The sequence below is a fragment of the Populus trichocarpa genome, chromosome 9 (genome assembly GCF_000002775.5).
Source record: "Populus trichocarpa isolate Nisqually-1 chromosome 9, P.trichocarpa_v4.1, whole genome shotgun sequence".
In the NCBI taxonomy this organism is placed as follows: Eukaryota; Viridiplantae; Streptophyta; class Magnoliopsida; order Malpighiales; family Salicaceae; genus Populus; species Populus trichocarpa.
Window position 1 is genome coordinate 5704491 of NC_037293.2, and position 25103 is coordinate 5729593.

Sequence of the window (25103 nt, forward strand, 5' to 3'; positions counted from 1 at the left end):
TCCATACACACACGGTATTTCTCCTAGAACAGAATTTTAAATAGACAAGGAATATAGTAAACAAATTCAGTTAGGATATATATATAAGATAAAATCCATATAAAGATAGGGTTTATCAAGTTGCTAAGATTGCGGAGTATTAATTTTCAAATATATCTCTAATATATATATATATATATATATATATATATAGTTTTGTTTCCCTTTGCAACTACAAAACATAACAAAATCGATTTTAAGAGTTAATATTAACGTCTTAGCTAGAGAATAATGTCGTCTTTAGAAGAAAATTCTTCAGAGAGTCCTACAATGGAGTTTACCGAGGAATCAATGCCGAACGTAGAGCATTCTCTTACCACTCCAATAACACCAAACATCACTTCAAATTCCTCTGTATCACCGCCCCAAATCCTGATCAATTCAACCTCATTGCCTCCTCCACCAGCACCAGTACCAGTACCGCAGCCACCTTCTGCCACTGCTTCACCATCACTAGTACTACAGTCACCTTCTACGTTTACATTAGCAGCAGCAGCACCACCACGACCCAGATTCGCTAATGACCGTGATGACGATCATTATTTCAATAGTTTCCCACCTGGATATAGGTTTTGCCCGCATGATCATGAGCTGGTGATACATTACTTGACCAATAAGGTTAAAGGTTTGCCATTGCCTCGGAACAAAATTGTAGATGTTATTCTCTACCAATACGATCCCGAGTATCTTGCAGGTTTTTGATACAAACCCTTTTCTTGTCTTTTGGTTAAGATTTTTGATACAAACCCTTTTGCTGAGATATTGATGTTGTCATTTCTTTTGATTATTCGTTTTACTTTATTTGTTAACACATAGCATTCGAGTAAACAATACTTGCATGATCATATAAATTTTGTGTTTATTTGTCAACAGATAGATACCAGAAATTTGGGGAAAAAGAATGGTACTTCTTCACCCCTCGGGACAGAAAGTACAAGAATGGAAGTAGACCAAATCGAGCTGCCAATGGTGGATACTGGAAAGCCACTGGAGCTGATAAGAACATCACACATGATGAAGCTGTTGTTGGATATAGAAAGGCACTCGTTTATTATACCGGGAAGGCTCCAAAGGGTGACAAAACCAACTGGATAATGCACGAGTTTAGAGTGAATGAACCAATTCCTCAAGTCAGAAATCATAGAGATGACATGAGGGTACAATATGATTATTCATCAATTTCTCTCCAATTGGTATAACAGCTTTGTTTTAATTCAATTCTTAACATGAGTAGTAACCAAATTTGATTGTTTTGTTGCAGCTGGATGAATGGGTTCTGTGCAGGATTTACAAGAAACAGGAGAAGCGTAATAATGTCAGAAATGAACAAAGGAATGAAGAACGTACTAATGTCATAAATGAACAAAGGAATGAGGAACATTCTTCAGGGTCAATGGATGATATTGAGGAAGATTATCTCCATGATCATAATTCAAATGATCTGGCTGCTATGGGCGCTGACTATGCTGGGGAGATTTACGACATGGGTACTGGTTCTTTAGAGAATGCATTCCCAGTATTTAATGAGTTAAGTCAACAACCGACTGCTCTGAGAGGATACTCAGATGGTATTAACTTTTTTCCAGCTCCTGCTCACCATAGCAGGACGTTGCAAGATACACAGGTCCCCAATTTGGCTGAGACATTTGGAAATCCTGCCCCAGTTTTCCCCGTTGACAACTGGCCATACAGGCAAAGGGGATACCAAGACGAGTTTCTGAATCATACGAACTGGTCTCAGGTTAACATTCCCGGCCAATCTCTTGACCGCTATTCTGTCAAGCCAACTTATCTTCCAGGAAATCCTGCTCCTCTTGTCAACCTTCGTCCCACAAATACTGCTCGTCCTCCTCACGGCCTTCCTTACATGAATACCGCTCCGCCAGCTGGCAGCCTTCCTCCTAGAAATACTGCTCGTCCTACTGGCTGCCTTCCTCCCACAAATACTCCTTTTCTTACCAGGCGCCATCCTCCCACAAATCCTGCAAATAGTCAGCCAACGAAACTGACGGATGTTGATGCCAAACTTCCCAGACGGCCTCCTCAGCACTTATGATAATTAGTGTTCGGAGTTGGGTTTCTAGTGGATTTCAAGAATGACTGTCATCAGCTGTCATATAGACAGCGTATTAGCTTTTCTTTTATAATCGCGTATGTACTAGCTTTGCTTATGGATCTTCTAGGATCTTAGAATTTAGTGAATAGACAATATTCTAGCTAATAGTTAAGATATATATTATATTTGTTTACAGATTTTCTAGTTTTAGAAATTTAGTGACATGGTTTTGGCGCATTGTTAACAAGATCATTACTTTCTATTTTCTCCTTTCTAGTAATTTAGTGGCATGGTTTTGCAGCATCATTTAATATTTCACTATATATTTTGAGTGCTTACCTTCAGGATTAACGGAGAACGTTCTGCGATGATCGTGTTTGCGAGTTAGTGATCTACTTGTGCATGTTCACCGTATGATTATCACAATCAAGTCTTGCATGAAGTTTTGCGATGTTTGTTCTTTAAATGATTATCCCTGCAGTACGTGTAATATATATGTGTTTTGAACTAGAACCCAGGAATACAAGTTTTTCTTGTCCTGTCTTCTTCGAGCTTTGGCTTAATAATATGAATATATTGAGCAATTGTTGGTTCTAGGGTTTATACCATGTGGGTACAGACTCATGTCTTAATACTTGAAATTCAGTATGTGGAAAATATGAGTCCAAAATGATGAGTTGTAAAGCTCACCCGACTCGTATAGAACTCGCATCCGTCTAGTTTTTTATTTGAGCTTGGATATATTATGTGGCTCGATGCTCTTATAAACCAGAGGCCATTGATTTAGACCTCTAAAAACGTTGATGGTCTAACAATTCAAAGCCACCATCTGTATCACAGCATAGCTCACACGAAAAATGTCAAAATGTCAAAATTTGTTTGCTTTAAATAAAAAGAAAATATATATTTTCTATTTTTCTTTGTAAATATAAAATATTTATCAATAGTAAATTCAACTCTATTTCTACTTGAGAAAGAGACTAAAATATTAATATAATTCCTAAAACAAAGGATAATATTAGAAGAGTAAAATTCTAAGAATAGATATTATTATTATTATTATTATTATCACTGGATTATGAGTTTTCTTTTTTATATTTTTTTTAAATAATCCCCAATAACTAACAGAGATCATAAAAATTTCTCGATTAACTTCAAATGTCTTTGAAATTATCAAGAAGAGTTGAATTCAAATCTGATTTCAAATCTCAGATAGAGTAAATTTTAAAATGTTCATTTACGATTTGTTCGTGAGATCGATTTTACTTAAATCTCAGCTTGATTTTTTTTTCATCAAACGAAAAAAAAAATCTTTCCGAAATATATCTTATATATTTTGAAAAGCATAGAGATAGGTATTGAAAAACAAGATAAATTTCATTTAAAAGATAATTACGTATTAGATAGATATTAAAAATAAAGATAAGATTTTAGTAAATTAGTTATAAAAAAACTAAAGATAATTTTATTTAAAAGATTAAATTATTAAGTATGTGTATAGTTAAGATATTAAATTTCAAATATATCTGCAGCTCATATTCTTAACTCTTGAGTCGAATGTCCTGCCAAGGAGACATTGCTTTCGAGTGTCCTACTATGGAGTTTACTGAGGAATCAAAGCCGAACGTACAGGTTTCTGCTACCACTTCAGGGGTTTCAAACAGTCTTTCAGAGCCTTTCAAGCCATCACCAAGCTCACCATCTTCTGTGAATTCTTCACAACCATCACCAAGAATTTCTGGTCATGATCATGTGATAAATCCAGATAATAATGATGATGATGGTGACAGCTATTTCAATAATTTTCCAGCCGGTTATAGGTTTTGCCCTCATAACCATGAGCTGGTTTTGCATTACTTGAAGAATAAGGTCAGTGGGCTGCCATTGCCTAGGAACAGGATTGCTGATGTTTCACTTTATCAACATAATCCCGAGGAGCTTGCAGGTTCTTTTCTTCTAATTTTGATAAGATATTGTTTCATTGAATTTGATATGATTTATGACCATCTTGTTAGTTTCAGATTACAAGTTTTCTTTTTGTTAATTTAGAGTATATAAATGAGATTTCTTTTTAATCAACTTTGTTCTTATAGTTTTATGTATAAGCATTAATGGATTTATGACTACAAATTAAGTTTGTTGTTTTTATCGATGATAGAGCAATTTAAGCACTATGGAGAAAGGGAATGGTATTTTTTTACACCAAGGGACAAGAAGTACAGAAATGGAACTAGGCCGAATCGAGCAGCAGGCGGCGGATACTGGAAAGCCACTGGAGCTGATAAGAAAATCGTACACGATAAGGCTATTGTTGGATATAGGAAGTCACTGGTTTATTATAATGGAAAGGCCCCTAAGGGTGATAAAACCAACTGGATGATGCATGAATTTAGAATGGAAGCTGCAGCTCCTCCAATCAGAAATAACATAAATGACATGAGGGTATATGGATATTCAAAATCCAGCTCTAATTATTAATTGATCAACAGCTAGCATTTGCTTTTAATTCTTTCTTAACATGATTAGTAACCAAGTTTTTTCTTGGTGCAGCTTGATGAATGGGTTTTGTGTAGGATTTACAAGAAAATTCAGAAGCCTGTCAAATATCGAGAGCAATTTTCTTCACAGAAACACCAGCTCCTTATTGGTCCAAATGATCTGGCTGCTATGGATGGTGACCGCAACAGTGGTAATGATTCATGGGAAAATCCATGGCAGCAACAGGCTACTCCTCCTTTAGCTGGATTTGATGACTTATTTTTCTTCTGCAACAGTTATTCTGCAGCCCAGGTCCCATTTTTACCAGAGACTTATGAAGATCCTGTCCCCATGCTTCTGAGTTCCGACTTTTCAAAAGGGTTACCAGAAGAAATATGGAATCCTCCCATCCTTCAATTTGATCTAGCTGAAACATTTAATTTGTATGGTAGCACGGAAGATAATCCTGAGACCATCACTAATCTCCCAGCTGAGAATCTCCGAATCAATCCTTCTCCTGCAAGCACCGGTCGATCTGTCAACATCAGAAACGACTGTTGAGACCAAAGTCCCCAAACTTCCCCAGCAGCTACCTTAGTGTGTTTTACGTTTAGGTAGAATCTCATCAGCCTTTTCTCCTAACTAACATCTGTTCAGGTTTGCTGATGAATTTTCTAGTTTTAGGGATTCAGTGAAGACTCCTTAGAAGCTAGCGATATTTGTGGTGATGGATTTTCAAGTTTTAGGAATTTTATGACATTGTTCACTAATATTTTTCTCTATTTTTCTTATTGGTATGTGTTTCAACATTCAGAAGTATATGAATAAACATGTGGCGCATGATCAGATGTATAATTTAGCTTTGTTCTGTTTGAACCACAGCCAAACCTTTCGTTTTTTTATCTTCCCACACAATTCCATATTATTATGACTCTAAGGGCCCAACATTCTGCAGCAACCATTTAAGCATATATATATTTTGCTTGTTTCCGTTCTCCTCTATATGAACGGGATCATAAGTTTTTGGCAATCAACGTAAGGCCATGCCATGAAGAGGATCTCTTTTGAAGTTGATATAAGAACGGGTATAGAAAACATAAGAACAGGATAGTAGTCCCAACAGAGGGGAAACTCAAAATCTGTTTACAACTGGCTCGCTCTATCCCGGCCTCAGTCTTCTTAACCCGTCTCTATCTAAACGATTTTCCAGTGAGTTACGATTATCTAGTCTATCATGGATCACCTGTTGTGCAAAAATCAATGAGAAGGATTAGTGCATTTGAAATGTTTGATCAGTGATGCATCTCCGTTTCTTTCTTGTAACAGTGTTTAATGCATCTCATGCCACGAATTCTTCACATAGTTTTTTCGACCGATGTTGATGAAACGCTCCTGATTCTTGCTTGTCTTCTTGTCATTTGCAATGGCATCCTAGAGCTATTAGAATCCTGTATTGTCTGTCTCGTTAAAAGCTTCTACTTCTGTTTTTGTTTCACAAGTACACAGGTTGATGCACATTCCGTAAGGTAGAGAACTTGTGTCAAGAGCTAAAAGAACTGCAATGGTAATTCTTGGATCCCCCGCAAACTAAACATGGACTTGTTCTCTAGTGCGACACATTTGAAGTTTGGCTCTCTTACAGTCAATGTATTTAGATGGGGGAAAGGGGGAAATTTGATGAATTTTCAGAATTTGAAGTTTTCCTGCACAGGGTAGTGCAAAGGGAAAACTGCTCTACTATTTTGTCTCGCCAAGGGAGATGAATTTCCAATATCTCTAAAAAGTGACCGTTTTGGAGCATCAAGTCCACCGGCGCAGGCGTGTGGCTTTCTGCTGCCATCACTAAAGGCCTTCTTCTGGCGACAATCATCATTAGTATTACGGTTTTCCTTCAAACGACAAACTAATACTCGCTTCTCAGTCTCATTTGGAGCCTCCAAAGAAATTGATGGTAAGTTTTTAGACCTTGATGTCTCTTTAACTCTTTCCTTCCTCAACCTCTCGAGCTCCTCTTGAAGCACAGCTACCTGATTTTGTAGCTCATTTGCCTTGGCTTCAGAAGAGAGGGCTTTCTGTCTCCATTCTTGCACCTGTAGAAAGCCACATCATTAATTTTGTATAAATGCAAAATGTATTGACAAGCTTAGGATCAAATGTTGCTGTATCAGTCTTTTACCCTTAACTTGAGTGCCTAAAGTCCCATTCTATTCATCCCTCAGACAAATCGATTCATAAGCCATCAGCATTTGCAGATAAAACTAAGGAGGCTATTATTCAAGACTGTCCACGTTTACTTTTTGTAATCCAAAAATTGATAGCTGGAATCTTTCTCAATGTTGGGTGTTGCAGAAATGCGAACTTTGAGGGGGAAAGGTGTTTTCTAATACATTTAGAAATAGTTTTCACTGCCAAAATCATTTCGACATTTTAACTTTCTTGAACTTCATTGAGCTATTTAGTATGTTCCATGGTATTTTGAGTAATACACTTCCACCGGGTAGATTCAATGCCTCGGAGATGAAGAAAGAAATAGATAGACGACATAGAGCTTGGTTTCTTACAGCAGAATTCAGGGATTGAATTTGACAATCAGAATCAAGTGCTCGATCTTCCCAAAAATCTCTAGAAGCCTGCAACTCTTCCATCTCATTCCTGACTTGCCCAAGCATCTCTTGCATTTGGGACCATTGCTCTGTCTCAGCCTGAACTTGCTCTATGACGCTCCGCACTATGATCTTGCAGCACCCAGAGCATGTTTTCTCCTCCTGTAGAAGAACTTTCGTCATCATTCAGGCAACAACGTTACAGCAATTATGGATACCTATTGTATGACATCCATAGAACATTTGATATTAAAATCCTACAAAGCCAATAAGCTGACTAAGTTTTTTCTGGTCATTTAAAAAATTCACTGCACTGTTTAACATATGTTTCACAGACCTCGCTGAAATTGATTAGGACTTAAGGAGTGTCACCAAATCTATACCCTTAAACCACGCTTGGTTTGCTCAACAGTAACTCCAATCATTAAGATGTCCCCTCTTCCTAAAGTCATTTGAATAATTGATGTTTACAGTCAAAACTAACAGATAATAACAGTGGATTTTTACCTTGCATGGTTGTCTTGTTGAAGATGAAGGCTTATCAGGAAATTCTATTATTCTCTTGGAAGAGGAGGCATAATTGGCAGCAGAACTGCTGGCTGTAGAGTGCATTGAACCATACTCATCTTCCATTCTCTCCAACAAGCTTCTATTCGACAATCCCTCCATTTTCCTTCTCAGTATCTCCATCTGCTGCACATTGTTCTCTTCTAGAAATTAGCCATATGCAAAGTTAACTCTGACATAATAATGGAAACTATAGATGTATTTCTTTGCTAAATAAATGGAGAGGACAGTAATTGACATGTAAACCTCTGAAAATCATCGAAAATAATAACAGGCATATATATGCTAATCTGTTTGCTTTAGGAAAAACGTTTAAAAGAAAACCAAAACCACATTGATTACAGTGACAATTCACCTTATAAATGCACTAAAATTGAAATTGTTCGACTTCATAGAAGTGAACTGTTCGTTCAGAAATCTAAAAACTACAAGAACAGTCGGATTCATCTATCTAGTTTTCTTAAAACAAAGAAGATAATGCAACTGAAAAAATTCTTAAGCAAGGAGAGATTAAACATTACATTGCAACTGCGATTTGAAGCAAAAGTCTCATGGACACTGCAGTTTGTTTTTATGGACATGCTTGCTTCCGCCACCTCTTGGATCTCCTTAACGCATTTCTCGTCCGATTCTCCTCCAAAGTTCTTTAGCCCTCTTTGAAGAAGAGATACTTGTCTATCTAAATTACTACACTTTCGACCTTCTAAATCCTTAACCCCTGATCTTCTTTGCAACTTCTCTAGCTTCTCTACCAATTCTTGAATCTCTTCATCCAATACCATGCTCGCATCCTTGCCATCACAAATCCCTTTTCTCCCCTGCAAACAAATCACAAAACTAAATTCAAAAGAAAGAATAAAGAGGTATGGTAAATTTAAAATTAGGATCAAAATCATATCCTTTAGAAAGCTCTGTTTGATTGCAGAGAGGCTATCACAAAACTATACAAACTAGATAGATAGGGCCTAGTTAATAATAATCAAGAACCTGACACGTTAAGAGAGAATAAAAAAGTAGACTGGTAGCTGTGTCAGGCTTGCTTGAGTTGAGCCATGGCTATCTCAAGTCCCATGCCTAAAAAGTAAATTATTTTCTTTTTCTAAAATTTACCAAGAATCAAAATTATGAACTCTCAAGAACCGATCACACATCACTGAAAATGTTAAAACCCAAATGAAAACAGCAACTAAAATTAAGAAAATGTAAGAGAAATACTAACAGAAAGCAGAGTTTCAACAGCAGATCTCAGAATCCTCTCCATTTGAACTCTTCTTCTCTCCATCTTCTTGACAGCAATCTCTCTCTCCATCCGCAACAAATTACACTCTGCCCTCAACATCTCAGCTTGAAACCTCCACTTCTCCTCCTCCATCACCACACTCTCCCTCTCCTCCACTCTCTCCCTCCTCTCCTCCTCAAAGCACTGATAACCCCTGCTACCGCTAGCCATCATAATTGGCACAACCCCTCTTGCAAACCCTCTTTCTTGATCAAACAAAGCCTCTAACTTTCCTTTCTCGTCTCTTTGTGAACTTGGCTTTGTGGCATTGGCCTTTGGCACTTGTGGTTTCCTGCGAGGCCTTCGAGGTAAATGGAGGATTCTTGGAGTTGGTTGGGCTGGTGGGTATTGCCATTTTGGTCTCCTTGTTGTCAATGTTGTTATTGTCGATACTTTATCCATTCAAGAACAACAGCTACTTCAGTTTTTTCTTCCTTTTTTCTTCTTGGTTTTGAGATACACTTTGGTTTCTTGTCAAAGAAAGGAAAAGAGTTTCAAGATCAAGATTTGAACACAGATAGTTCACAACAACTTCATTTTATATTGGTGGATACAGTGTAGGAGAGAGAGTTTGGAGTTTTGAACACAAATTTTTGGCACAAACAACTTTCCTTTTTGATTTGAAAAATTACAGGTTGGTTGTTTGTTTTATTATGTAGGAATTGGCCTGCCGAGAAGCGGGTTCTAGTTGAAGTAACAGTTTGGAGCTACAGAGAGAAGTCAGAGTTCGGACTCTTGTGACAGATTATAGTACTTCTACTAAACTTTAGTTTTTGAAAGTACTTCGATAATAGTTTATGCTTATATTGTTTTTAGAGTGAAATAATAATAATAATAATAATTGAACCCAAAATGTACCATTTTGGATTTGAAAAGAGAGGTTACTTAGAGCAGCCAAGCAAGAGTCCAGTACCCAAAATATACCATCAATTTTGAACCCAAAATTGATGAAAGCTGAGAGAGAGAGAGAGAGAGAGGGAGGAGCGGGAGAAGTTAAGGCTACAGGCGTGCAACCTCGTTATGTGGAAGGAACAGAGATTTCAAATGAAAGCTGTGCTGTGAGTGTTTCTTTCTCATGTGCTGCTGCTGCTGCATAAATTTCGTGTACTTGGACCTTGTTTTCTCATGGAAAACTGAGAAGGATGTGTAGTTACTGTTGCATCAACACTAACCTGAAACAGAAAAAAAAGTTTCTTTCATTTCTTACTGCTTTTGCTCTTCGCTTTTTATTTAGCTAATGGACCAAAAAAAGAGAAACTTTAAGGTCATGGATTGCTGTTTGAATAGCAATGCTCAAAATTCTTTTATTTAGAGATTGAAAGCAGATTAAACGAGTCATTTATATTCTTACCAAACAAAAAAAATATTTAGAACAATAACCATCAAACAGTCTTCTCGCATCAAAGATTTAAAGATATAATTACACATATACTAAAAGTAAATCATCTTTTACAGCATAAATGACACAATTAAAATTTTCTTTAATTTTGTTATTTTAGCGGGTATTGTAGCAGGGATAAGTCTGTAATTTTTTGTTTTTTTTTTTTTAAAAAAAACAAGTTTTTCTTATATTTTTTTTGTAATTTATACTTGATATTTTTATCATTTTACATTATACATATTTATCACCATTTTTTTTATCTTTATTTTTTGTAATATTTTTTTAGTTTTTCTTTTTTTTTCTTTACATTTTTTTTAGAAGAAAAATATTATTTTATTCTTTACACTTGAAATATTTATCACTTTATACTTGGTCTATTTATATCTTTTTTTTGTTCATATCATTATTTTTTTGTAATTTATTTTTAAATTTTTTCTTTTATTTTCTTTACACAAAAAAATTATTATACAAAGATTAAGGAAATGATGTTTCAATCTAGCAATTACAACATTGTCCTATTTTTCTACTATGTTAAAAATGAGCTTGAGATTTTACTTGTTTTTATTAACGAGCATGATCTTTATTATATTTTATTATATATAAACATCGAATTTTTTATTTATTGTTATATTTTTTACTCACTGTCAAAAAATATGTTAATAAAATTCACACATTAATTCATTTGCGTTATAAAAAAATTATCCGACCTGCAGCTAGGCCGGTCAAATAACGTGTTAATATTATTTTATTTATTTATTGATATAGATAGTTCTCAATTATTTAATTAGTTGTTTTATTTATAATTAGAATTTTTTATAAAAAAAACATATTTGAAAAGTACACATATTTATTTTTTAGACCAAAAAAATTCTTCGACACGAAAGGAAGTGTAACTCCGAGTAAAACTACAAAGATTATGAGAGATGGCATATCTTATCTTTAAAAAGAGGAATTTCATAAAGTTGATAGTCTAAAAGATTTCACTCCATTGCTATGCTACTGATAAATGATGCATGCAAATCTTGCGTGCCGCTTCACCGGTTGTGCAAAATCAATGAGTTCATTAAATAACAGGGGAGGTGGCATCACCTTCTCCGAACTCAAAATAAATGAATTTGGATCTGGTTCACGAGCTTACCTAATAAATTGAAGAGAAATAGTAGATGACAAGCATTTTCAAATTTGAGATAATACTATAACAAGTGTGTCGATTTTAAGATTTTTACAATCTACTGTATCATTATTTATTCTTTTCAAATAGATGCCTGGATTCGTAACAATCAATTGAAATTTAAAGATATAACTGTAAATTTGGATGTTGATGGCCCTAGAATCGTAAAAAATAGAAGCCTCGAGAGTTATCCCTGGGAATGAATTGCAGGAATTTACACAAGATTTACTTTTTTCCATGTAAAACCACGTCCATGGAGAACAGAGCATGTTTTGAGCACGAGAATAGCCCTTTGACATCCACTCTTGGCCACAGGATTTCATAACCACAAATTCTGGCAAAGATAAAGCAACACATGGCATTAATCCATTCGTCCAATCATTTTTTGGGGATAAGGAAATGGATGGTTGTCTCCCAACAAGTCCTTGAGCCAGCCATTCACACTCCTAGAACTAATAGCAGTTCAATCCATTCTTTTACGTGCATGTGATTGTCAGACACAAACACTGAGCAACAGAGAGGAAGCAAGAAATTTGCAGAGCAGAGATGGCATCCATAACCATGACAGCCTCATTCCTAACTGGTTCCGCCATGGCCAAACAGCCTTCGACAACCCCACGTAGAGGGCTCATTGTGGCCAAGGCCTCAAGAGCCACAGAGGGAGTCAACGTGGAGATGAAGAACAGAGAAGAGAGCAGCGGTGGGAGGAGGGATTTGATGTTTGCAGCTGCAGCTGCTGCTGCCTACTCCATTGCCAGAGTCGCCATCGCTGATGAAGAACCTCGGCGAGGGACCCCAGAAGCTAAGAAGAAGTATGCTCCTATTTGTGTCACAATGCCAACTGCTCGTATCTGCCGCAACTGAGAATTTGATGTTCTATGTGATGTTCATTGATGTAATGTAAAAGTTGTCCTCGCTTTTATGCTTTTATTGGGGAGCCCTCTTTATTTCAAATCTCATCTTCTATTTCATTGAATCCAATTCTTCGGACCCAATAACCCTGTTTTTCAAGGTAAAACGTAGGATTTACCTCCTATTCTGTTGGAAATGTTAGTGAAGTGTTGGAGTTGGCTTGCAGCACCCACCCTTGCTGATCGAACAGCCCGAGTTTTCATTGAATTTAGACACAGTACTCGTCTTCCCTGGCTTTTGAGCTCACTGGAATGATGTTGAATCCATTACTTACGCTAGCATCTTCCCCAACTCCACACCAAACAACAGTTACACACGATAGGAAAGCAAAACACCTATTTCTCATTCCATATGTGATGAATCATTCGATCTGCTTCCAATATATTTCTGTGTGGCGTCAAATACAGTGGTAATCAATCAGACAATTGCAAACTATGTTGCTAATGCTGTACAATTTTATGGAAAAAATAAGAATACACCCCTTCGTGATTCAAATTAACGAGCAACAAATTAATAACCATGAGGAGTAACCACAAAAATACCTAAGAGACTGCCTTTTGTATTCCCCCTTTCCTTTTGGGAAAAATACATCAATGGCGACACCCTGGAAAGGTGAAATGGGGATTTTAGTAAACATGTACCACCACTAAATAAAAATCTGTTCCAAAATTATCGCAGCAATTTTCAATTTTTTTCTGAAACTGAACTAGTTGCCTTAAGATGCCACCTTTGGAGGTTAAGCTTCAATTTCCAGATGCAGTTTACTATGAACTAAGAAGGAATATGACTACCTAAGAGCCTCAATTGTGCAGGAATTCAACACGCTATCCAGCCGATCCCATTTGAAAAACATGAAAAATGGGAACATCAAAAACTCGAAAATTCCAAATCAGGACCAAGTCAAGTTAGTTGTACATCTGCGAAAAGAATTCAGATGAAAATGCGGAAGCTGCCCATCAAGAATTGCTGGATGACAGAAAAACAGAGGTTTCCCAGGTTGCTTTTGCACTCCATTATCTAGGACCGGTACTGGTTGCATAATTCTTGGATAATAAACTGAAAAGAAAACATATTGATGATTACATGCATGGAAAAGAGATTTTGTTACAGGATAAATAAATGAAAAACACTCAGACAAATCTGGGCTTAATAGGATCCAAGGCCTGGTTCATCAACAATATAAAATAAAGGTCTTGTAAAAACCTGAGCAAGCAAAATTGTGATACAAAAAGATTTGGAAACTTAGCATTACAGCTGTTACCGACCAGCAACGGCACAGAGGGATAGAAAGAGAGATTGTTCCACATTCACCTCAAGCCATTTTGCCAGGTACGAAGATTGCAGAAGATGTGTAGGAAACTCATTCCCCTTTCCCATTTTGCTGGGCAGAAGCATAATTGCGAATAACTTCCATGGCCAGCTGATGAGCAGTCTTATTCTGCAATTTTGCAAGTTCATCCATTTTTTCATATGTATCCTTATCAGTAAAAAGTCTCAGGTTGTATGTGGACCGTGTAGCCACCACACCATCCCATTTCTCAACCCACTCTTGAAGAGTTTCAAATCCCTGATAAATGAGATTGAAGTCAATATCTTTAGACTACTGGAAATTTTCAATAGGATTGGATAAATATTCAACATGAAAAAGCTAACTTTTCCTCAAATGGGTTGAGAGATGATAACTTGCAAGGTAGTAATCTCTATACTCACCACTCGGTTTGTGAAGTCGCCAAATGATTCTTTGGATTGTCTTTTCCTTTTCCAATTATAAAACAGAGGTTCCAAAACCTTTTCAAGGTCATGAATCTTAACCTTGTTCATAAAGGTTCTTGCTAATGAAGTTTGATTGGGTGTTCCCCCAAGCCAAAGCTGTTTAAAAACAACAAAAATGGTTCATTACGTTTTCCTTTAATTCTCATTTGTAATACTGAAACAAAACAAACAAAAAGAAGGACATCAATTCAGTCCTTGGTATACCTGGTAGCTATTAGGGCCATCACCAACAAATCCAAGTTCAGCCATGTATGGTCTGGCACAGCCATTGGGACAGCCAGTTGCCCTTATTACCACAGATTCATTGTATTTGAGACCAACCTGAAATCACAAAAGACTACCAGTAAATAGTCTTAATTTTCATTGCATGCAATTGACAATTCACTACATTCATCTATCAAAAGCTTGGTTCAATTCTGATGAACTCATTTGAATGAACACACCTTCTCGAATACAGCTCTAATACGTTTGAGGATGTCAGGTATTCCCCGTTCAGCTTCGGTTATTGCCAATGGGCACAGTGGTAAAGCTGGACATGCCATTGCAGTCAAATTGAGGGGGTCTACATACTTGGGTTGCTGTGCATGAGCAATATTAATCAAAACCAGAACAATTGAGAAAAATGAAACAAAACCAGCAAGCAAAACAAAGACCTAGCAAACCAAATAAGCACTATAATAACCCCCAGAAATTCATCATTTGCCAACTGAACAGCAGAATCATTCAGACAGTAGTAGAAAGGCATGAAACAAGAAACAGAGATGCTAAGTGGGTCCTTCTGACATACTATACAAGAATGTTAAAGATTTTGAATGTCAATTACCATTGAAAGGTTTACCAGAAAGGTCGACTGTTTGACATGATAAGTGATTACATCCATAACATTAAATACAAATTCTGAAAAGGTGTCCACTAATAAATTAATAACTTGAGTGACTACAAAGACAATCCTTACTGAACCTAATTATTAAATTGATAAAGGCAGCATGAGATTTCAAAAGATGTCCTTTGCTCTGTGGTTTTATCGGAAAAATAGATGACTAACAAGGATAGATGACTAACAGGGAATAAAGATTCAGATCTTGCAATATTGTGGCATTTATAACAGTTTGACTGCACATCACATTTGCAATTGTGTGCTAATGCCATCCAAATCTTAATGGAACCATCTGACAAGACCTACCCAATTACTGCCTTGTATGAAATCCTTTCTTTCATATACGAAACCAGGAAATCAAATCCTTTCTTTAGCTCACAAACAGTTTCATGATTAATCCATTTCCATGATTCACTAGGAACTAAGGAATTCAGTTATACAAATCCTAAAACCAAGTCTCAAGGAACAGGAAAAAAAATGATATATGCCTACTCATATTAATCAATGGACTTAACACTGGGAAAATTTCACAACACTGGGAAAATTTCACAGTTATGGAATACCCGGACAGAAGATAATGTGGACACCAAAAGTGAAAAAACCTTACCAGTAAACCAGCCTGTGCAAGAGCAGTGGTGATTGGGCGCTTCCATGCTTTGCGAATACCACACAAGATGACGTTCTGGTTTGGTGTGAGACGGACATCCAAATTGTACTTTTCTATTATTTCCCTTAATGTCGCCTTCATTTTCCCCCCAATACGACCACTATCAACATGGAGCCCACAAAACAAGCCACCATCACCCTGCCAAGAATTTTCAATCTATCAGTAAGCAGAAGGTAAAATTCAAGAAGCAAATAAGGTACAGATAAGAAAATGTTTGATCCTAAGCAGAATAGCCAAAACATTGTAATGTGGTGAGACAGAACCGAAGTTTACACTTATAAATTAGGGATAACCTGCTCGTGCCATCCCAAGTAACTTTTAAATTCCCACTCAGGCAACTCACGGGAAGGCTCAAATTTCTTCCCATAATATTGCTCCACAACACTTCTAAACTTCTCAATTCCCCAGGAGCTTATCAAATATTTCATTCTACTGTATTTACGATCATCTCTCCTCCCATTTTCTCGTTGAGTGACAACAATAGCTTTCACTGCACATAGAATGTCTTCTTTTGGTACATAACCCAATGGTTCTGCCAACCGAGGAAAAGTGGTCTCTAGCCTATGAGTTCTTCCCATACCACCACCAACCTGCATCACATCAGAAATTGTAAGAAACAAAAAGCTGTGGGCAATTAAGAAGAAAAAAGAGGAATGTTTCAGTATATGTTAATCTAATCTTACAAATAAATTAAACCCCTGAGGTTCACCATCAGCATCAGTAACAACAACCACACCAACGTCATTTGTGAGAAGGTCCACAGAGTTGTCTGTTGGCACAGTGACTGCGATTTTGAACTTCCTAGGCAAGAATTGAGTTCCATAGATGGGCTCTGGTGAATCAGGAAAATTGGTTCCATGAGAATTGTCATTGCGGGCCTTCACTACCTCTGGAGGTTCTGCCGACATTATTTTCTCTCCATCCACCCACATATCATAGTAGAAACCAGACTGGGGAGTTAGAAGTGCAGCAATATTATCAGCGGTTTGCTGTGCAAATTGGTAATCTTTTCTTGCAAATGGAGCAGCAGGGGCCAAAACATTCCTGTTAAGATCACCGCATGCACCAAGAGTTGAACCCATGCTATGGATAATGCTGCTCATCACAGTCTTGAGGTTCTTCTTTAGAACACCGTGGAGCTGAAATGTTTGCCTGGTTGTCAATCGAAGTGTTCCGATTCCAAACTGATCAGCAAGATCATCCATGGTCAAGTACAATTTGTTCGGGACTTTCCCACATGGATTCTTTGTACGAAGCATAAAAGAGTAAGATCTTGCCCCTCGTTCATCTCTGTTATACTGCTGATAGCTCCCATGGAACTTGATTATTTGTGTAGCAGACTCATTAATGTTCGGGGCATCTGTGAGCAACTCCTCATTAAGAGGGTACCTGATAAAATTGCTGTGTTCTTTGATTATCTCAACCTTGCTACGCTTAGTTTCAGTCTCCGGCTTTACTGGCTGCCCACAAAAATTGTGCAAGTTATAAAACATGAAAACTAAACTAGACAAACTCTATCACTAATAATCAACATCGAGGTTATTCTTATCAAGAAATTGCCTTTGCAGGCTAGCCTTACAATTCTTTGTTGTTCCAAAATAAATATAAAATGTTAACATTCATTAACGAACTCAATCTAATTAAGTTAAATCAGAAGCATTTCAATTTCCTAGGTTCTAGACACCTTTCTTATTCTCCCAAATCTACTCAGCACAGCACAGCACATTTAATAAGAAATTCAACAATCATGAAACAATTCTGAGTACACTTTTATTTTTATTTTTTAAAAAAAGTCATATAGAACAGACACCAGATTGAAATAAAAGAAATAATATCACCCTTTACTTTTGACGTTATTTCTTTCCCCTGCATTGAAACAGAGCACGAGATTCAAAAACGCAGCTTTTGATAAAAAATTAAAAAAAAAAATCAATCCAAAAACAAATCAAAACTGATATGCCTGTGCTAATAATTTAATAAGCTTTCTTTCCTCGCATTTCCCTCTTTAGCCTTCCAAAACAGAGAACAAATCCAAACACAAAAGAAAACAACTTCGGAAACTCAAAGCAGGGAGAGAGGAGGGGAGATTGATTGATTGACGTAATCTAACCGTGGAGACAGCTCTGATAAGCGGATTAGGTCTAGCAATTGAAACTGAAAACAAATTGACATGTCTCCTACTCAAACCAACTGAATTCCTACTCCTCAATCCACCATAACTCCCTATCTGAATCTTCTTCCCCTCCTTCAACACTGCACTATGAGCTGCTCCGTACGACGTCGCCGTCGTCATCCTCCTATCTCTCTTATCTCAAACAAAAAACCTAAACCCTGGATAACAAAAAAACAAGTAGCAGAGAAGCAGAGAGATTGATAATTTGTGGAGACTGGTGAGTAGGGAAGATAGATCAAGTTGACAGCGAAAGCCTTGAATTAAAACTGTGAAGGGTTATTTTATTTTGTTTTTCTTGTTTTTTTAACTCTATTTGCTATTTGCTATCGTGCGCTGTCACGTGCGTGACACGAGTGTTTTTTTAACTGGTGACTCTGACGTACCCCCACGAGCTTGTAGTCCACGCTCTGTCAGCTGTGCGGGAATTGCTGTTAAAGGGCCGGGAGGTGTGGTAAGGAGCGCGTGGGAGTGTAAGAGACAGACATGCAGCAAAACCAAAGTTGGATTCTATGGTGCATTGAACGTGGACGGGATTAGGTTGATTTCGTGCTAATAATAAAATATAATATTTTTAATTAAGTATTCTAAAAGAGTTATAATTAAAGAGTAAAATAGTTTGGTGCAGGATGATACTATCATAGTAGCTTGGGGTATATTTGATGCTTGCCTTGATATTAATTGAATAATACCAAATATTAAGAAAACATGACAGCGAAAAACTCTAAAAATAAACACAGATTTGTTGGATTATGATCTTAAAATGGAATTCAATTATAGGTTTCATTAATCCAACGCTTCCCTTAATCATTCAATCCAATAATCTATGTTTATTATTGAATTTTGTTCTTGTCATATTTTTTTTATATTTAGCAATACTTTATAAAATATAAAAATCAAAAGAGAAAAAAGAAGTTCTAAAGCAATGGAAAAATTACCAAACAACACTTATACACGTGTCATCCCATCAACGGTGAAAAGTTATGAATGGGTTGATACATCCAACTCTACCTCACAATTTCTCACGTTAAAGAAGAAGAAGAAGAGCGAGAACCAAGCCACGTGGCAGAGCAACAAGATCTCCCTCGCTTTCATCGAAGAAATGAAAAGAACGTAAAGGTTTTAGTAATTCTTGGATGGAAAAGAGGTTATTCTGGCATTGGATCTTCAAAGCTGGATTTATCATCCATTTACCATAAAATCTCAGGTCAAGCTCGGTCTTCCTTGTTTTGGCTGATGTATCCAGTGGCTCAAGTGAAATCTTGATAACCTGGATTTATCTAGGAGCTCAATGGGTGGGAATCTTGAAATCCTTTCTGCAGTGACTCAGCTGAACGGGGTTGTGTGTTCTTAAGACTTTGTTCTTGATTTGAGTTGGGAAGCTTCACATGTAACGAGCTGGGCAACAACTTTTTGGCATTCAGCACCTTGCTGAGTTTGTAAATCACATGGTGTACGGTTTCCAGATTTATCTCGCGACAATGACAATGCCTGTAAAGTTTCGGGTTAATCAGGACGGGGTGAAGTATAGCCTACATATTCCACAAGAGATTGAGAACCAGGGCAAACAGGGCAGAGCACGAACAGCGATCATAAGGATGTTGACATGGATGCTGATACAAAACCTGTGAACTCGTTCAGGCGTTACTCTTATTCGAGGAAAAGTTTAGGCGATCACAGAGTAAAGAATGCAACATCTTATCCTCCAACTTCTGCTGAAAATAGAAACCATGCTTTGGGCTCAATAAGATTTTGATACCGCCACTACGGAGAGATTAGGCAAAATAAACAAACCAAATCTCAACTTTCTTAGTCCAAATATGATATTCATCCAACAAACACAACCACAAAAACAAAAACAAACAAACAAACAAAAGAAAAGCCAAGAAAAGGAGGACAAAAAGACATCCACGTAATAATCGAAAGTGGTCGTTTCTGACATGAACAGGACATGTAAGCCTAATAGATGATGGCATATTTACAAACACATGTTGCGGTCCATCCTTGCCAACCTTTCTCTACCATTTTGTGTGCCTCTTCTCATGCAACTATCCCCCATGACAAACAAATTCTGAACATATCAAGGACACTACGACTATTCCTACCTATTCAAAAGGCCCTAAGAAATAAAACAAGAAAAAAATAAAGTGAGAACAACTTCAGAGACCAAACAATAATGGCTGGTTTTTTCTCCACTGACTGAGCTTTTGGAGTTGTCTAACCTCAAGTGGCTGCCTGCAATGATCCATCCCTCCTTAAAGTTATGCTCAGATTGTTAAATCTTTCCCGTGAATATTGCCTTGAGGCTTTTCTCCAGTCTGTACCAGCCTTCATCATCGTGGCAAACTCCTCATAACTTATGCGCCCATCCTGCAGGGTCGAATTAAAATGAGGTTATCCTTCCAATTTAGCAACAATCATAGGAAGATAAGAGATGCCACAAAACTCGGAAACATTCCGAGTCTTATACACAATAGTGATATCAAGAGACAAACATCAGTAACCAATTCTGTCATTCTCATTCTATTATCATCCACAGCAGAGAGGGAAAAGCATTCACATCTTAATATGGAGTCAAGCTGAAGGGAGAGACACGTGTGATATGCATATGTTTACACCAAGCAAAGGCAATCAGCCTGAGAAGGTCCAACAGTGAATCATGATTTGAGGAAGATAGACATGGTGAGTATTGATGGTGAGTATTGATAATAAAACAAGCTGCTCTATTGCTCTTAACATGGAAAACTTTCATCGCATCACAATCTTGGTGAAAAATGCATCATAATTTACCAATGGCATTTCCAGGCAACAGAATGAGACGAGCAAACTAACAAGAAGCATACTGCAAACTGACGGCTTCAGGACTGAGAAAGCCCTGAAGGCTCGTTTTTGTAATTAATTTACATCTATATACAATAAATACATAAATAACGCTAACCTTGTCTGTGTCGACATCATGCATAATGGCATTGATAACATCCTCATTATTGGTGTCAACATCATCATTCAAGGATTCTCGCAACTCTTCGATCTCAATGTAACCGCTCTGGTTTCGATCAAAAAATGCAAAAGCTTTATGCAGGTGTTCGTCATTGCCCATTTTTTTAATGTGAACTGAAATTGCAACAAACTCTCCATAATTTAGAGCTCCATCACCATCAACATCAGCCTGTAAAATCCACAGAAAATTCAAGGGGCAAATTTTGCATGAATTTCATTACGATATTCTACTGGTATAACAGACTCTATCCTTTTCCCTCTCAGAAAGGAAATATTTTCTGCCACCAAGGCAAATATGCTTACAGCTTCCATAAGGATTCGAAGATCTGCATCAGCAATATTTTGGCCAAGCTTTTGTAACCCAACCCTAAGCTCCTCAAGGTTAATGCTGCCTCTTTTGCCAGTGTCCATCATATCAAAGGCCTCCTTTATGCCAGCTACTTCCTCCACCGACAAGTGTTCAGCTATCACCTGCAGATGGACAGCTCAAAATGTCACTCCTTTTTATTTTGCAAAGAGGAATAGAGGATGCAGGATTGTTGGGGATGGAGGAATTGTATAGATGTGCACCGCACAGCCATAATTTAGTGAATAATATTAGTTCCCATGGAAAAACTTTTCATCATAATCAAAGCTAAATAGCAAACAAATTAAGAATCATTACCCTCAGGGCTCTTTTCTTGAGCTTATTCATCACAGAAAACTGTTTGAGTCTTGCTCTCACAGTCTCACCGAGTGGGACATTTGGAGCCTTCTTTGCATTTTGTATCCAAGGATGCTCTGCAAACAAAAGGCCAGTATAAATTTGCACATTAACATATAAGCATGCAACTAGATAGCAGACATTGGATTAATAGAAGAAAGAACTACCGAGCACTTGCTGAGCAGTAAGCCTTAGCTTAGGATCAGGATTAAGCATTTTCTTCACAAGATCCTTCGCATTATCAGAAACTCTAGGCCAAGGATCCCTCTTGAAATCAATGAAAGAGCGAATAATTGCCTGCGCTACCCCTTGCTCAGTTTCTGCATGACCAAGAAAATAAATTCTCTGAGAAGACGATTTTAAAAACAAGGAGCAGAAACCGCATGAAGATAACTTTCATGCCCTTTAGGATCATAACAGAAAAAGGGTGAGAATCCACAATGGTTCCATGGGCTAATTAGCTTTCTTTAATAATTTTTTATCCATCTTAAATTAAAGACCATAAAACCATCCAGAAACACTCATTGAACAAACAAGCAAGATAATTAGACAATCAAATAAGGAAAACAACCTGCCCAGAAAGGAGGGACACCACAAAGTAATATATAAAGAATGACTCCAGCACTCCAGACATCAACTTCAGGGCCATAGTTGCGCTTTAGAATCTCTGGAGCCATGTAATAAGGACTTCCAACTATCTCATTAAATCTCTCACCTGTAGAGAAGAAAGGGAATCTTCAGACAGAATAGCAGATATAAGAATGACATAGATCATGGCTGATGCTTAATTTCAAGAAATATTAACAAAATGCCATTTAATATGCTGAGGGAGGCAATTGGCTCAGATACAATGCAATACCAGGTTTGAAGAAGACTGACAATCCAAAATCAATTGCCTTCAACACAGCGGTTTCCTTCTTATTTGCAAATAGGAAGTTCTCTGGTTTGAGATCTCGATGCATGACTCCATGCTTATGGCACATCTACAGAGCAAATGCACGCAAAAGAAAATCCAATTATTTCAAATGACAAAAAGGCCTGAATATGAAGCACCATCAGCCAATAATGGAGAACTTATGAAAATCATTTGAAGTAATTAAACCAAATAACTAAATGATATGATGCTTTCTTGAAACTTCTGTTACTGCAAATACAATGCAGAAATAGAAAATTCCGATTGTAAGTGATCCTGTATTCATAAACATCTAAAAGCTGGCAGGCTAAAACAATAAATTTATAGAAAATGGAAAAAGAAAAGGAAGTAAATAAAGAAACCTAAGAATTTACATATCCTATCAAAATGATTGAAATGCAAATCAAAATGGAAAGACACTGGCTATCCGGGAACTTTAATATTAACTCGTTTGTGGTGAAGTATTGATGAAATCAGCTGGTTTCCATGTTAAGCCATTATCAGCATAAGGAAGCATATCTTAAAATGGGTATTTTAAGCCTAATGAAGAAGAAGGGTAAAAATTAACAACAGTACACACCAAACATCAAACTACCAAGGGATCCACCATCATTTTAATTCAAAAGACTATCAGGAAAATCCTTAGTCCCATCAAGCTCGAGACGGTAGCATCATCTCATACTGAAAATCTATAACAAAGCAATAAACTATACTTGCAACAAACCAACCAAAAGAAATAGGACACAATCAGAACACCAACCTGAACAACTTCCACAATAGTTCGCATAACTGCAGCAGCTGCTCTTTCTGTGTAATGCCCCCTCGCTACAATCCTATCAAACAACTCTCCTCCCTCACACAATTCCATCACAATGTGCACAGCAGTATCATCCTCATAACTAGCCTTTAAGGTCACGATATTTGGATGAGCAGGCAAATGCTTCATTATCTCCACCTCCCTCCTCACGTCATCAATATCCACAGCAGTCCTCAGCTTCTTCTTTGATATGGACTTGCAGGCAAACTTGTCACCAGAGTTTACATCGGTGCACAAATATGTAATACCAAACTCACCACGGCCAAGCTCACGACCCAGATCATAATGCGCTAAAATATCCCTGCCAGTGGGTTCTTTCAGGACCCAAAGCTTATCTACATCTCCGGATCCATTGGTTACAGCATAACTATCACCAAAGAATGGATTTTGCTTCTTCTTTTTACCTTTGACTTTCTTCTCAGAGGCAGAAGCCCCGGAAGGGGTAAAACAGCAATTACCCATGGATCAAGATCTCTATCTCAAACTTTCAACTTTTCCAAAAAATGACGATCTGTAAAGATTTAAAGAATGCCCAGTAAAGCAAAACAAAAGGTTAACGTTTTTATATCCGTCTGCAGCAAACACAAGTAACAAAATCACTGTATAAACATTATTTTGCTTCCAAGAAAAAAAAGTCAATATTTTTTAAGGAATAAAAAACTCCATGAAAGTCTGAACCTTTTGGTACAAATCTTTGAATCTGAATGAAACCCAGAAACAAAATTGAGAACAAATTTATGTTCGACACAGAGAAAAGCAGATTCAGGCAACAAGTATTCACGAAAGACTACCTAATATGGCATACACCAAATTTGGTAATAAAATAAGCAAACACATCTGCATGGCATAGCATAATTACCAGAAGAAATCAAGAAACCACAAAAATCAAGAAAATTTACAGCACAAAATAGTGACATGTTAGATTACAAAAGTGGGAGAAAAAACCACCTTGAAATGCTGTTGGTTTGGAGACTTGAAAGGAGAATCTGAAGAATACCCAGATGAGCTTGAATAGCTAATTAATTAAAAATTAATGCAAGAAAGAAATAATGTGAACAGGAAGACAAAAAGGTTTCAAACGTATGAAGGATGATGAGAGAGACAGAGAGCGAGGAGAGTCAAGAAGCTCTTTTTGTTTTTTTTTTTTCCCCCTTTTTCTTTTTAATCTTGCAGAGACTATCCCTCTATCTAAATTTTTTCTCTCTTTCTCTGTCTTAACGTTGGATTCAACGAAGGCAGAGAAACAGCGACCCCCTTTTGCCTTTTCTTGCTTTTTCTATTACTATTAAAAAAATATGCCAACAAACCTCAGATACCCAGAAAACAAAACACCAACCTAAACTAAAGGCTCTGTTTATATATATATAGTTTGGGTTGTTTTTCTTAAATAATTTCGTTTGGTAATGCGTGATTTTATAAAAATATTTTTTAATTAAAATATCAAAATTATTAAAAAACCTTAAAAAATATACTAATTTAATATCTTAAAAAAAAAACAAATTGAGAAGTGTTTTAAAAAACAGATCAAACACATTACTAATAAATAGAGAGTGGTGTTTTTACAGAGGTTTTTTTTAAAATTCTTGATATCAAAGCATTAAAATTATAAAAAAAAAATATTTAGAAAGCATATTTTTTTAAGCAAAGCTCAAAAACTACTTTAAAAAACATATAAATTACATTTCTAAACAAAAAAA

At 36.8% G+C, this 25103-nt stretch overlaps 6 protein-coding genes across 10 annotated transcripts; 3 read left to right on the forward strand and 3 right to left on the reverse strand.

Moving 5' to 3' along the window:
• The first annotated feature begins 219 nt into the window (after nucleotides 1–219).
• LOC7482327 (NAC transcription factor 25) lies at nucleotides 220–2163 on the forward strand. Its single transcript, XM_002314042.3, has 3 exons — nucleotides 220–733; nucleotides 913–1196; nucleotides 1301–2163. The coding sequence occupies exons 1-3, from the start codon at nucleotides 271–273 to the stop codon at nucleotides 2093–2095; spliced, it is 1542 nt and encodes a 513-aa protein (XP_002314078.1). The 5' UTR covers nucleotides 220–270; the 3' UTR covers nucleotides 2096–2163.
• A 1449-nt stretch (nucleotides 2164–3612) lies between these two features.
• Nucleotides 3613–5382, forward strand: LOC7467373 (NAC transcription factor 32). Of its 2 annotated transcripts, XM_052455631.1 has the most exons (4): nucleotides 3613–4040; nucleotides 4254–4537; nucleotides 4646–4784; nucleotides 4870–5082. In XM_052455631.1, the coding sequence occupies exons 1-4, from the start codon at nucleotides 3653–3655 to the stop codon at nucleotides 4932–4934; spliced, it is 876 nt and encodes a 291-aa protein (XP_052311591.1). In that variant the 5' UTR covers nucleotides 3613–3652; the 3' UTR covers nucleotides 4935–5082. The 2 variants fall into 2 exon arrangements, with proteins under 2 accessions (XP_052311591.1, XP_002314077.2); XM_002314041.4 differs by having other exon boundaries at nucleotides 4646–5382.
• Nucleotides 5383–6039: 657 nt separating this feature from the next.
• On the reverse strand, nucleotides 6040–10254 carry LOC7482326 (uncharacterized). 2 transcript variants are annotated; one of them, XM_024608442.2, is made up of 5 exons: nucleotides 8963–10254; nucleotides 8265–8561; nucleotides 7684–7866; nucleotides 7135–7338; nucleotides 6040–6663 (listed from the first exon to the last, which is right to left on the reverse strand). In XM_024608442.2, the coding sequence occupies exons 1-5, from the start codon at nucleotides 9422–9424 to the stop codon at nucleotides 6259–6261; spliced, it is 1551 nt and encodes a 516-aa protein (XP_024464210.1). In that variant the 5' UTR covers nucleotides 9425–10254; the 3' UTR covers nucleotides 6040–6258. The 2 variants fall into 2 exon arrangements, with proteins under 2 accessions (XP_024464210.1, XP_024464209.1); XM_024608441.2 differs by having other exon boundaries at nucleotides 7684–7869; nucleotides 8963–10252.
• A 1738-nt stretch (nucleotides 10255–11992) lies between these two features.
• Nucleotides 11993–12550, forward strand: LOC7467372 (photosystem II 5 kDa protein, chloroplastic). The gene has a single exon (XM_024608475.2). The coding sequence runs from the start codon at nucleotides 12121–12123 to the stop codon at nucleotides 12436–12438; it is 318 nt and encodes a 105-aa protein (XP_024464243.1). The 5' UTR covers nucleotides 11993–12120; the 3' UTR covers nucleotides 12439–12550.
• Nucleotides 12551–12972: 422 nt separating this feature from the next.
• Nucleotides 12973–18248, reverse strand: LOC7467371 (sulfite reductase [ferredoxin], chloroplastic). Its single transcript, XM_002313307.4, has 9 exons — nucleotides 17914–18248; nucleotides 16487–17263; nucleotides 16097–16393; nucleotides 15744–15941; nucleotides 14703–14837; nucleotides 14464–14580; nucleotides 14197–14355; nucleotides 13798–14053; nucleotides 12973–13542 (listed from the first exon to the last, which is right to left on the reverse strand). Exons 1-8 carry the CDS (start codon nucleotides 18094–18096, stop codon nucleotides 13847–13849), a joined length of 2073 nt encoding a protein of 690 aa, XP_002313343.4. The 5' UTR covers nucleotides 18097–18248; the 3' UTR covers nucleotides 12973–13542; nucleotides 13798–13846.
• Nucleotides 18249–18886: 638 nt separating this feature from the next.
• LOC7482325 (calcium-dependent protein kinase 8) lies at nucleotides 18887–24716 on the reverse strand. Of its 3 annotated transcripts, XR_008060174.1 has the most exons (11): nucleotides 24355–24716; nucleotides 23350–23917; nucleotides 22536–22659; nucleotides 22248–22391; nucleotides 21844–21996; nucleotides 21638–21753; nucleotides 21277–21444; nucleotides 20912–21142; nucleotides 20196–20343; nucleotides 19559–19688; nucleotides 18887–19464 (listed from the first exon to the last, which is right to left on the reverse strand). XR_008060174.1 is itself a non-coding variant. In XM_052455980.1 (10 exons), the coding sequence occupies exons 2-9, from the start codon at nucleotides 23866–23868 to the stop codon at nucleotides 20197–20199; spliced, it is 1602 nt and encodes a 533-aa protein (XP_052311940.1). In that variant the 5' UTR covers nucleotides 23869–23917; nucleotides 24355–24716; the 3' UTR covers nucleotides 18887–19688; nucleotide 20196. The 3 variants fall into 3 exon arrangements, 2 of the variants coding, with proteins under 2 accessions (XP_052311940.1, XP_052311939.1); XM_052455980.1 differs by having other exon boundaries at nucleotides 18887–19688; XM_052455979.1 differs by lacking the exons at nucleotides 18887–19464; nucleotides 19559–19688 and adding an exon at nucleotides 19759–20092.
• Between the last annotated feature and the right edge of the window lie 387 nt (nucleotides 24717–25103).